At 41.0% G+C, this 12,670-nt stretch overlaps 1 protein-coding gene across 1 annotated transcript in view; it reads left to right on the top strand.

Moving 5' to 3' along the window:
* Window positions 1-12,447, top strand: part of GPR37 (G protein-coupled receptor 37) — a 110,593-nt gene extending 98,146 nt beyond the window's left edge. The window contains exon 2 of the mRNA XM_069229647.1: window positions 10,530-12,447. Coding sequence (XP_069085748.1) covers window positions 10,530-11,348 — 819 coding nt within the window. The 3' untranslated portion in view covers window positions 11,349-12,447. The remainder of the gene's footprint in view (window positions 1-10,529) is intronic.
* The last annotated feature ends 223 nt before the right edge of the window (window positions 12,448-12,670 follow it).

Here is a 12,670-nt window from a genome sequence, read left to right as displayed (position 1 = left end):
CCATGGGGGAACATGTTAGAAAACTGTGGTGTTTAAATTAGAGTCAAAGTAGACTCTGGGGGTGCAGTCTTTTAGTGGGGCATACTCTGTATTTTACCAATAGTAAATGGTTAATAACCACTATCGCTAGAGCAAGGAGGGAGCGGGCAGCAGACCACCAAAGTCCCACTAGAACCCCGACCTCTGGGGGCTCAGTAATTGTTTGTGAATGTCATATTTTTTCCTTTGTGTGTATAATAAGAGAAATAAAATACTTCTCTTTTTTCATAAAAGTGAGTAATTGGTTGGAAAATGATTTATTGCTGCTGCACTCTTGCTAAATTGTGAGCCCATGTTCCACCTCCCACCCAAGGGATCCTTGGACTGCTCGAACCACACATACCATGAGAGTCAAGTGCAGAAGAAGTACTTGACCCAGTAACTCAGAATTAAGAGTAAGTCAGCCCCAGGACATCTAGGGTAAAAAGCCTCAACACCTATGGTTGGGCCAAGGGAACTCTTGCTAGCCCCATGGCACTCTCAAAGGAGTTCTACCACCGCCTCTGAAATTTTCATTTGCAAACAAGACAAACACAGATAGACGAAAACACAGTGCCTCTCATAATTCTGATGGGACCATCACCTGCTGTTACTGGCCCTATGAGTATTACGAGACCAGTCATAATGAAAGCCATATGGTATTAATTAGAGTTTAGCAGACAAGGTATCCCAGCAGAGACATGGTGGACACACCTATCCACCAAAGTCACGGCTCCCTATCAAGTGAGATTCAGATAAAGGGCAGTGTTTCTGCCAATAGATCCTCTGTTGTTTCATTCGGTGGATTCCTTTGATCAACAATCTGATTGACTGTGAGCTGTCAGCCAAAGTAATGTTTGCAGGAAGAAAGCTTTTTGCATGCCAAGGGCTTTTTGTTGTTATGCTCCAAAATTGCTTTGGGAGGTTGTTTTTGAAAAACAAAAAGATTTACTTTGTGGATACATTGAACATGGCACCTGCACAGCAGAGCTTCAGAGTCTTCAGCAACACAAGATATCTGCCTGCCTGGTAGATAAGCACTCATATAATCAAAGTCTGTTTTACTCTAGGACCTAAGACTCAGTATGGACTATTGTGTATTTTTCTAAAACAATCATTATGGGGGAAAAATACTTTAATGAATATTGGTTGATGTGTGGTCGATACGTGGCACAATCCATCGGCTATAGAACTATTTTGTTAGACTGATAAAATTATATTGATTTCAAGTCACTTCATATTGATAGAAGGTCCTTCCGTTAATAATCTTATCACATTAAAAGTTTTTCAATGCTTATGGTAAAATTATATAATGGATGCGTATCACTTTTTCTGCTAACCATAAAAAATAAGAGTGTCAATGAGCTGATACACAGTACTACACAATAGTGCTAATAGGTACTCAGAAAGATACAGTCAAAGAGTGTGCTCACTTGGCAGAATCACCAAGCACCGTACCAGCACTTCTAGTCTGGCTAGCTCTCCTTCGATCATTGGTGAGGATTAGAGAGGGACTTTTTGCATGTTTTGCCTGTACACCTATAGAGCTTGTGCTTGGAGAGAGGTCGTTCACCTTTTCAAGGGGCAGCAGGTACAGAAGGGCAGGCCAACAAGGTTTCATTCGAGTACTGAGTCCTCAATTTGACGATAAGGACAGTACACAGCACCACATTCGGAAAGAACTGTGCTTTTGTACCTCTTACAGTTGTTGGAGTCGGTTTTCAGCATATAGTCTGTCCTTGGTAAATGGTTAGCCCGCTGGCAAAGTTGAAAAGCAATCTTACAGCTCAATAATCCAACCTGTCTGTTTGGGGCAGATTTTCCCTCATCAGAGAGGATGCTGTCTACTGCAGGCCTGCCTGGAATCAAAAATGCTCTTTAGAATCTTGTGCTTGCACAACACCAGAGAGATGTCTGCTATTGATTGTGCCACATCTGTTGAGCTACTTCAAGCCTCCTTCTAGTCCTTGGAGAACGAGATGGACCGCTAACACCGAAGAGGGAGCCAGGACTTGGACTTGTTTCTTGAGCTCATTGATAGTTTAGACTCTGCTGGATGTATTTATTTACACTGGTCTATTAGACTACATTGTCTAATGTCACAGCTGTAAATTATGCATGCCATGGTGGCAGTGATTCAGTTATGGTCACATATTGTTGTGGAATGCAATAATATCACAAGCGCCCCAGAAAGGTGGCAACCAGCAGAGGTCTGAGATCTAAAATACCATTGAGGCCAGAGAGACTAGGGGCCAGATGTATCATATAACCGATTTGCGATTCTCAAATAGCGATTTTTAAGAAATCGCTATTTCAGAAATGCAAAAAGGTATGTATGATTTTTGCGATTCGGTAATAGCGATTTCTTAAAAATCGCAAATGCTATTACCGAATCGCAAATAGAGAATCTGTCCCCATTCGCACCTATGGGCCTGTTGGCCCATTTCAGCAAATTTTTTGCATTTCCAAAATTGCGATTTCTTAACCAGAAATCACAATTTTGGAAATGCAAAACCCCAGGGTGCTGGGGGCCTAAGGCCCCCTCTGCTGCACCCCAAAACTTTTTTGGGGGACATGTAAGGTGCACACATGCTAAAAGGGCATGTGTGCTTTACATGTACATTTTAAAAATGCATTTCACCTGGTGGTAATTAGCGATTCCTAAATGCCCAAATCGCATTTAGGAATGGCTTTTACATGTGCTAAGAAATCGCAAATAAGGAATCCTTATTTGCGATTTCTTATTTAGAGATTCCTTAAAATTGCGTTCAGAATGTCTTTCATACATTCTGAACTGGCTTTTTGCATTCGCAAACGGATATTCGCACCGTTTGCGAATGCAAAAAACATTGATACATCTGGCCCTAGGTTTCTTGTATGTGATATAATGCATAGCAGAGGTGTGTATACACCCCTAAATGCTACGTGGTGCAATAATGCACAGCAGAGGTGTGTATACACCCCTAAATACTCTGTGATGCAGGGATGGCACCATCCCTCTTAGGACCCTCTTGGTAGTGTCTTGCCATGGCCCAATACATTTTAAGTACTCCACGGTAATGAAAATTCAAAGTCGAAAACGCTGGCAGCAAAACAGAGCTGTCAATAAAGCTGAGGGTTTCCAGGAGTGACTGTTAAGTAATTATGTGGGAGGCAGGAATCTCACGCTCTCATTAGCATATTATGCATGAGGGCCCCGTCATGTTGAGTTATGCCACCGTATTTGGCATAGATGCTCAGCAAAAACGACATTATCGGTTTTCGTCGAGCACGAGCGGCTCACGAATGTATAATTAAGGGGTGCTGGTTTGTGTAGGGTGTAGGTGCAGCAGTTTCATTACCCTAACCGAGCCTGAATAAAAAATTCTAACGTGTTTTCTCGCATGATGCAAGTGTATTTCAATGTTTAATGTGTAAACACAGATACATAATTAGGCCTAGTAGCAAAGTCATCAGCTTTATGGCTTAATTGTCAAAGAAATTCCATTAATAGAATGCTGCAAAATATAAAAATTTAAAATGAGTACATATTGACTAGTCCTTGGAGAATACATTACTACGCACCTTGGCAGACGAATGACTCGTTTGTGCTGTAGTTTGCGCTAAAGACTGGGCAGGGCTCATTAACCTCAACGATGAGTTGTTCTTAACCTCAATTTTACATTGTTAATACGACTTGTACATGAAAGGCATTAAAGGAAATGTTTGAAGCTGGTGTGTCTCACAATCCGTGAACTGGCATTCTCCAGAAGGTTCCTGTGAGACAGTGCTTCTTTTCAATGGCTGCATGACCTCAGTGTGCTGTTTACTGAGGCACTCAAAAATATTAGAAAGCGGTCCATCTATATATTATGCAACCACTTCAGGAGGGCATGCAAACTGCACAAATGAACATACCAGTAAAATTAATTGCCTTGTATAGTTTTAAGCCATATGGAAAAATGCATTTTGTTTATCATGATGATGATGATGGGATTATTATTCTTGTTGTAATTATTATTCTTGTTGCTGCTGTATTTAATAACCAGTACCTGGACTAGGCAACTGTGAGTCCTACCCTGCAAAGTGGTTCTACCCTGGCCACGGACCCTTGAATGTGGGCGTGAAGTTGCCCTGCCAGCCCATCTTTGGACTAGACACAACCCCAGGTAGAATCAATGCATCATCCTCGCAGCACCATTGGAAGTACCATGGTGCAACACATTCCTCATGCAGGCACTCGCATTGCAAGCCCCTGGTGTTGCTCCAATGTTATCCTATGGGAGAGGTAGGCCTTGCTGTAGTGAAAAATAAATGTAAGAGTTTTCCACTGCCAGGACGTGTAAAACTTCAAAGTATATGTCCCACTTATCAAATAAACTTCATCTGCTGTCAGGGCAGTTCAGGGCCTACCCTACGGGTGACTTATATGTATTAAAAAGGAAGGGGTGGGCCTGGCAAAAGGTTTATTTTGTCAGGTCTGCCTGGCAGTTTAAAAACAGCACACTCAGGCTGCAATGGCATATTAATTGGTTCCTTGAGTTGATGGCATGATAAGTGCTGCAGGCCTACCAGCAGCATTTAATTTACAGGCCCTGGGTACATGTAGTACCACTTCACTCTGTTGGTGCCTCAGGTGTTCTAGGGGTAGCGCGTCTCCGGCTCGTCTTCAAAATCAATAACGCCCGGGTCGCGGCTGTGATTCCAGGGTTCAAGCAGGCGCTTTACCAAGCGCAAAGACACCACCTAGGAAGCGCTTTTAAGCGCAAAATGCACCACATAAAAAGCACTTTTACAGTGCTTCAGGGAAAGATGGCAAATCACTCTCCAGGTGCTAGGAACGTGTTGCAGGGCCCCAGGGCTACGGCACCCAGCCCCTGGGGGACAGCAGAAACAGAACAGGAGCACAGGCGACAGGGCCCAGCAGCAGGCCAGTACAAGGTGAATGCAAGCAAGTGGCAGTTCCGTACAATAACCAAGCAGGTCACAGGTCAGCACAACAGTAGCAGTCCATGGTGGTTCCTGGTGAGTCCTTCCAGCATTCTGTGTCCAGTTCCAAGTAAGTTCCAAGGTGTCTCCAAATTGTGGGGAAAACTCCCCTGTACTTATAATCAGTTTAACAATGTGTTTACAAAGAAGTGGAGAGGAGGTTCGAACCAGTTACAACAGGTTCTGGGAGTGACACCTCTCTCCTCCAGCTCAGGCTCCAAACATCACTTGGGGGTAAACTACCCTATTGTGTGAGGCCAGGGCGCAGCCTTTACAAATGCAGGAGTGCCCTGCCTCTCCCTTCTCTCAGCCCAGGAAGAATATTCAGTATGCAGATGCACCTTTGTGACACCTCCACCCTCCCTGTGTTAAGGCTGTCTGAAAAGTATGCACAAGGCCCAACTGTCACTCTGCCCAGATGTGGATTGGAGTCAAGCTGCAAAACACCAGAGTCATAAGCACAGAAAAATGCTCACTTTCTAGAAGTGGCATTTCTGTAATAGTAATAAAAAATCCCCTTACACCAGTAAGCAGCCTTTCTCACCACCATTACAACCATACCAAACATGCCTACGCTACCCCTCATAAATCAGACTATACCCCCTTGACATAAGGCAGGGCATTTCCAATGCAATCCTATGATAAGGCAGTACTCACAGCAGTGAGAAACCAAATAGGCTGTTCATCACTACCAGTACAGGCCACGCTACTAGGCACATGTCCTGCCTTCTACAAACATAGCACCCTGCCCATAGGGCTAGCTAGGGCTTACCTTAGGCGTAACTTACATGTAGTAAAAGGGAAGTTCTAGGCCGGGCAAGTAAATTTAGATGCCAGGTTTCTGTTGCAGAAAACTGCTCACACAGGCCCTGCGCTAGCAGGCCTGAGACAGGTTTGAAAGGCTACTTCAGTGGGAGGCGCAAGCAGTGCTGCAGGCCCACTAGTAGCATTTAATTTACAGGCCCTGGATATAGAGATACCACTCTACGAGGGACTTACAGGTAAATTAAATATGCCAAACAGGTACAAGCCAATAGTACCAACTTTAGAAGGGAGAGCATCTGCACTTTAGCCCTGGTCAGCAATGATAAAGTGCTCAAAGTCCTATAGCCAACAGCGGGAGGTCAGAAGAAATAGGAGGAAGGAGTCAAAACGTCAGGGGATGAACCTGCCAAAAGGGCCAGGGCCAACACGTAGATATTTAATAACTTGTGATTATATACTGTGCTTGCTTGTCAAAAATATTGTTCAGTGCACAGTAATCAACAGGGGTTAAAATTAACCCTAATGGTTATTTTATCGATAAATCAAGGAGAAAAGTTTGAGACAACACTTCTGGGACTAGAATGTGTTCACTACAGATTTACACAAGAAAACACAAGGGTGTTGGGTGTAATGCTTGCTAAAATCTCAGCCACTTGCAACCATTTTGGACACGTTCCAATTCACTTTAAAGGTAATCACATGCATTCCCATGCTTTAAGATGCCCACACTTGCATGCAATGGCAGTTTTGAAATGTGTTTTCTTCTAAAGAAAATATATACCAAGATGGCACCTACGACACAACCCATGTGCATGAATATGCTCTGATGTGAATATCATGACACATGCATCAAGACATGTGCATGTGGATGCACCATGATCCCAGAAAACATTTTCAATTTACCTGCATGGCAAGCATGCATAATCAATCAGTAAAATATTGAAAAAAAATGAAAAACAGAGGCGATGTAACATTAAACTAAAGTTGAATGATGAAGCAGTAGAAATGGTATAGCAAGAAATCTCATGATGTCCCATGGGGTGATTGCAAAGAAAGAAAAAAGTAGTTCACTGGGTGTAAAAAAGTCTGTAGGGGAACAATACAAGTCCTCCAGTCAAAATACTGCAAGACTGAAATTCCTCTAGGTAGAACATACACATGAAAAGGGCAGGAAGGCATTGACTCAGGACCAGGGTAGGGAAACAGCCAACAAAGGCATTCAGAGATGATCAAAGGGCTGACTCAATGCCCACTATATGTATGTTGGGAACAATAGGCCTGGCCAACAGACAGCCAAAGCTGTATGTTGCTGTCACCTAAACACTCCTAAATAATGAAACATAATTAAAAGGGAGATGTTTCCACCCAAACTACAGGTCAAAGGAGGCATGATGTGAATGAGCCCACAAAGGTAAAACTGAAAACGTATGTACATGGGTGGTGGAGGGGGAAGGTTGAAGGGGGCTAGTGCAAGAGATGCACAGATTTACGCATAGATTCTTAAAATATGGAAACATAATTTATGCATATCATACCAATCATAAATTAAACAAAATACTTAAGGAACGTCTGAATTCTAATAATACAAACAAAGTGATATTAGTTATTTCATGTGAACGTGATTAGGAAAATCGCTTATCTCTGCCAAAAGTGTCAGTCAAAAGATGCTTGAAGTAGGGAATTATGGTCTTTTGAAGATTCACTGTCTTTGTCACCCCTTTGATGTTTGGATTTATGTTGAGATTTGGCAGTTAAAGTAGTGCTCCTTGTAATACCCCCTCCTTGTCTTTAATAAAACCTACTTTTTCCCTACGCTGGCTAAAAAAATCTTCATTTTCCACTGTCATACATTTACCATTAGAGCCCGGAAGTGAGATTTATGGGCCAATGGCCCGTCAAAATGCAGTGAACACCCATAAACTCTAGAATCAGTGTATATTCACAGCCCAGTTTAAGGATATTTCCTACACTGGAGCAGCATATAAAACTTGTCGTGGTAAAGCAGGAGTAATTGTTTTTTCAAAGTGAGAAGGGAACACACCCACACTCATACGCAATGCAAATTTAGGAGCAGGTATTTCACTATATAAAAATATTTATCCTGCAGAGAGACAAAAAGCTAAATGCGCAAATGCATATTTCTACTGTATTCACTTATGTGGTTTTTGGAAACTCCAAATTAGTAAATTTTGGGAATTTGGACTACTCACGTGAATGTGACACTGTCACAGATTTGAAGGACTACTCGGTAATTACCCTACCCAAAATGTCAGAAATATATTCACAGCGGAGGAAGGAACCTACAGAAATATATATTTATTCTGTTTGCCAGGCATTCTTTAAATTAATTGAGGCATAGGGCATGTGCCAGACTAAATGAAAATAAATGATTTTCCAACAGAAGCGTTTCACACCGAATACAGATTTCATCACTAAGTTGTCTTTATAGGACGCCTAATTTAGATAAATGACAGTAAAGTGACAGTATGGAATTAATAATGTCAGTTTAAGGCTTGACAAATGGCACAGGTTCGGATTCCCGAGCAATGCTGTATGTGGCGGCTTAATTGAAGGTGTCAAGCATAGTTTATTTTTACTATCGGTTTATAAAGTATGTTGGAAGAGCTGATGAAATAATATTTAACACCGTCTATATATTAACAGTTTACATATATCACCTCGGTGCTTGACGATACGTGTTCTATAAAAACCTTCTCAGTGGTTGAAGCAGTCCGAATTCACGGTTAAAACTGATCAGACTCCTTATAAAATTGTCATGTGCAATACTGCAGTGTAAAGTACAAATAATCCGTGAGAGTAGTCCTCAGCCTTACGTGGCATTCATTTTCAGAACAGAGCATGAAAATATATTTAAGATATGTGCAGACATGCCCATTAGTTACAACGTTCTGAAAATGCAAAAACATAAAAGTAAACTTAAGCAATGCCATTTATAATATTTCTGTCGATTTTAAATATACAATTGCTCTTATATTGCATAATAAATGGGCTGCTTAACACCAGAAGTGGCCTGCAGTGTGGTATTACAATGCGTCTGTTTATGGGGACATGGGGAGAAGTGCATGTGCGCACCAAGCAAATCATAAGCGTGTGTGGTGGAAACTAAGAATGTGTCTGCATGTGGACATGTGGATGTATATGTATGCCTGATGATAATGGTGTACGCTGATAAGCATATGGTCTGCTGTTTTTAATCCATTAGGACAGAAGTAACATTAGAAATGTACTTTCCGACGAGCAGTGGTCTTACTCTTTTGTGCAAGTGGGTTTCTCTTAGCCTGTCAGGCAAAATATGTTGAATTTTGAAAGCTGTTTTTATGACATGTATTCCTTAACTTTTCTAATTTTATCCTATTTCTAATGACCTCTTAATGCCATCCTTGAACCCCTTAAACCCCAAACTACCCCTTAATGCTACCTTTCCCTAGATCCTAAACCTCTTGCTAGTCTTCAACCTCCTTCCTCAGCTCCTTGCAGATGCTCCTCCCCTGTTTAGCAGATGGATGCTAAACTAGAGAGGAGCTGCCAGTGCATTTTGCACAACAAGGCACAGCTTACTTTTTGCATCCATAACTTTTTTCATTTTATTTTTTCAAAACACAAAATTTTTGACATGCCACTTTTTTAAGTCTACTGTTTTTTCCCCAATATTTTTGCTGCAAATGACAAAAGAAAGAAAAGATGGAGGTACGCAATTGTAAGCTTGTGAATACAAATTTGCAGTATGTGAGTATTACTACTTTACATACTACAAAATGCAGTTTGTGAACAAGACGTTTAGTATTTATGCTGTAGTCTCTATGCTTGTGACGCACATCTTGTGCCCGCTCTCTGAATGCATATTATGTTGTTTGTATGTACTGATAACTAACAATATGTTTCTGAATAGTATAGAACAATCAAACAGTTCAGAGATCACAGCAGTATTTGTGGTTGAAGCATACGGAACAAATGATGCGATATGACATTTGGCGGATGAACAAAAAACAGTATTATGGATTTAGATGTACACATTTATACTCAAAGTGTTCGGTGCAAAGACAATGAAACATGTGTGTCATAAATGTATTCATGAGGGGGATGCTTACATTTGGAATGGTGCAAAGGAATTAAAAACTGCAGGGGAAGGCTTAGGAGCAACCTGGAGATATTGAATGGCCCACTAGAGTGTACTAGCTAGAGTCTAACTGAACAAAGTGTGTGAGGATTGTTCTTTGAATGTAAGTATGGTGAGGAATTTATATTGTGCCCTCCAATAGTCCACAATCCAACCAACCTGGTGTCACTAATGGTCAACAAGAGAGGTTATTAGAAGATTAAAGAGATGTGTGTGGCAAAGTTAATGTCTGTGAGAGAAGCGAAGGAGAACTGTGTGGGACTGTTAGAAGTTCAATGCATATACTATATACTCTATGGGACTGAAGGCGTCCAAAGGGGAACACACGATATTTCCAGGTTTGTTAGTGTGGGTGCTGTCAGCAGAGGACAAGGGCTTCGGAGGTGATGTTCGACATTATTAAGCTGAAACAATCAAGCATTGTAATTGCAACCTTTATTGATGTGTTTGCCATTAAAACCTAATTTCAAGCAAAAGTGTTCAAGAACGTTAGCATTCAATCTATTTTCAAAGTGCTTTTTTATATCTAATTTTCATTGACTTATTTTATTTACTATTTTCTATCACTTGTTAAACAAATATTTGATCAAATTTAATGAAATTCTATTCTATGACACCTTTGTATTTCTCCATTTTCCAGGTAGCCTCTCTTGGAGTGACAACATTTACATTATGTGCCCTGTGCATAGACCGGTTTCGTGCTGCCACCAATGTGCAAATGTATTACGAAATGATTGAGAACTGCAAATCAACCACAGCAAAGTTAGCTGTCATATGGTTTGGTGCACTGGTTTTAGCACTGCCTGAAATTATATTGCGTCAGAGGATCAAGGAGAGTCCTGAGATGAGCGGCAGTCCGCCTGCAGACCGCTGCGTAGTGAAGATATCCACAGACCTTCCTGACACAATCTATGTGTTGGCTCTCACTTATGATGGTGCAAGACTCTGGTGGTACTTCGGCTGCTACTTTTGCCTTCCTACTGTTTTCACCATCACATGCTCTATAGTGACAGCCAGGAAAATCAAAAGAGCAGAGAAGTCTTCCACAAGAGGCAACAAGCGGCAAATTCATCTTGAGAGCCAAATGAACTGTACAGTTGTGGCCTTGACCATTTTGTATGGATTTTGTATCATTCCTGAGAATATCTGCAATATTGCTACGACCTACATGTCCACAGGGGTCTCTCAACAGACAATGGACCTTCTTCACCTGATCAGCCAGTTTCTCTTGTTTTTTAAGTCTTGTGTGACCCCGATTCTTCTATTCTGTTTTTGCAAGCCTTTCAGCAGAGCTTTCATGGAATGCTGCTGTTGCTGCTGTGAAGAGTGCGCCCAGAAGTCTTCAGTGGCGACAAGCGATGACAATGACAATGAGTATACCACTGAGCTGGAGCTCTCTCCCTTCAGCACTATTCGTCGAGAAATGTCCACGTTTGCCTCTGTCGGAACTCACTGTTAGGATGTCCTATAGCTCGCTGTGCTTATTAGATGGTGTGTTCTTTGCAATGGAGGACATTTTAAAAATAACGCAAGGGTTGATTGAACTGAACTAGATGTTAAATCCTAGTAATACTAGAGAGAGCAGAGATTAACTACTGCTAGTGCTGCAGGTCCAGTGTTACGAGAGCTAGGGGCGTCAGGACCCACAGAACCCAGTTGTGGCTGTCTTTACCAACCAATCCAGGGAGGGGGTCCCTTTCCATTGCTTACATTACGGTCCATGACGCCCTTGGTATGTCAGTGACAGCTCCCAAAACACCTGAATATCCGACATCTAGGTCATAAGTGTAAGTCGTTTTTCTGTCTCAGCCTAGGGGCTCGTGCACACCTTTCCACAATAAAAATACTGCAACTCGTTTGTGGCACAATTAAATCACTTTATAGCACTGCACAGGGTCGAATTACGGCAGTATCCCAAACCGAAACTATTAATGTATTGGTGTCTAGTTAAAAAACCGTGTAAAAACTAGACCTGGGAAGTAATATTTCGTAGGCATTGGCAGTTTTTAGAGCGGTAAAGGAAAGTAAATAAATGAGGGTGACGCTAATGATCGAATTCTATAACAGTACGTATGGTTTTCACAAGTGTTTCCTACCTGATACATGCCAACCTGAAAGTCACATTACTTCACCTGCTATGGTGCTAATATTTTATCCTTTGGGAAAGAAACATAACCGCACCTCATTTCTTGCTGTTTTGATACAACTGTAAAACTGATCACATAGTCAAGGAGCTGTGAGTTTACACAATGTTTTATGTACACTATGTGTGTGGTTGGAGGTACTGTATCTGAAGTTGGTTTCAACTCAGATCACGTTAACTAATTTAAATTTTGACACGAGGCAACATTTTTAACACGTTTCTTTGTATTCTTTCATACCTTTTTAAATCCACTTTGAGCAAAGAACTGTACAAAAATGTCATCAAATGGCCTTACGAGAAAGAAAGAATCTTTGTGTGAAATATGGTAACTTTGATAAAAAATGATATTTGCTGTAAGAATTTAGCAAATTACACATCTTGTGTTTATAATAAAGTTTGCTAATTGTGTAAAATATTTCTGTACAAGAGTTTGCATAATTTTAACATATTTAAATAGGTCCACCGGTTTTCTTAGTACGATGTGAAAAATAATGTTAAACTAACATTTATGGATGAAAAATTATTTTAAAATTTAAGAATGAAGCTTTAATTTCGATGTCATGTTTTCACCAAAAGAACATAAGTAGAAGAGCATCTGTTTCTGTTGTGTGTTTTTTATCTCTGGTTAACACATTTTT

Source organism: Pleurodeles waltl, chromosome 4_1, assembly GCF_031143425.1.
Source record: "Pleurodeles waltl isolate 20211129_DDA chromosome 4_1, aPleWal1.hap1.20221129, whole genome shotgun sequence".
NCBI classification, from domain to species: Eukaryota; Metazoa; Chordata; class Amphibia; order Caudata; family Salamandridae; genus Pleurodeles; species Pleurodeles waltl.
This window is presented reverse-complemented; position numbering and strand designations above follow the sequence as displayed.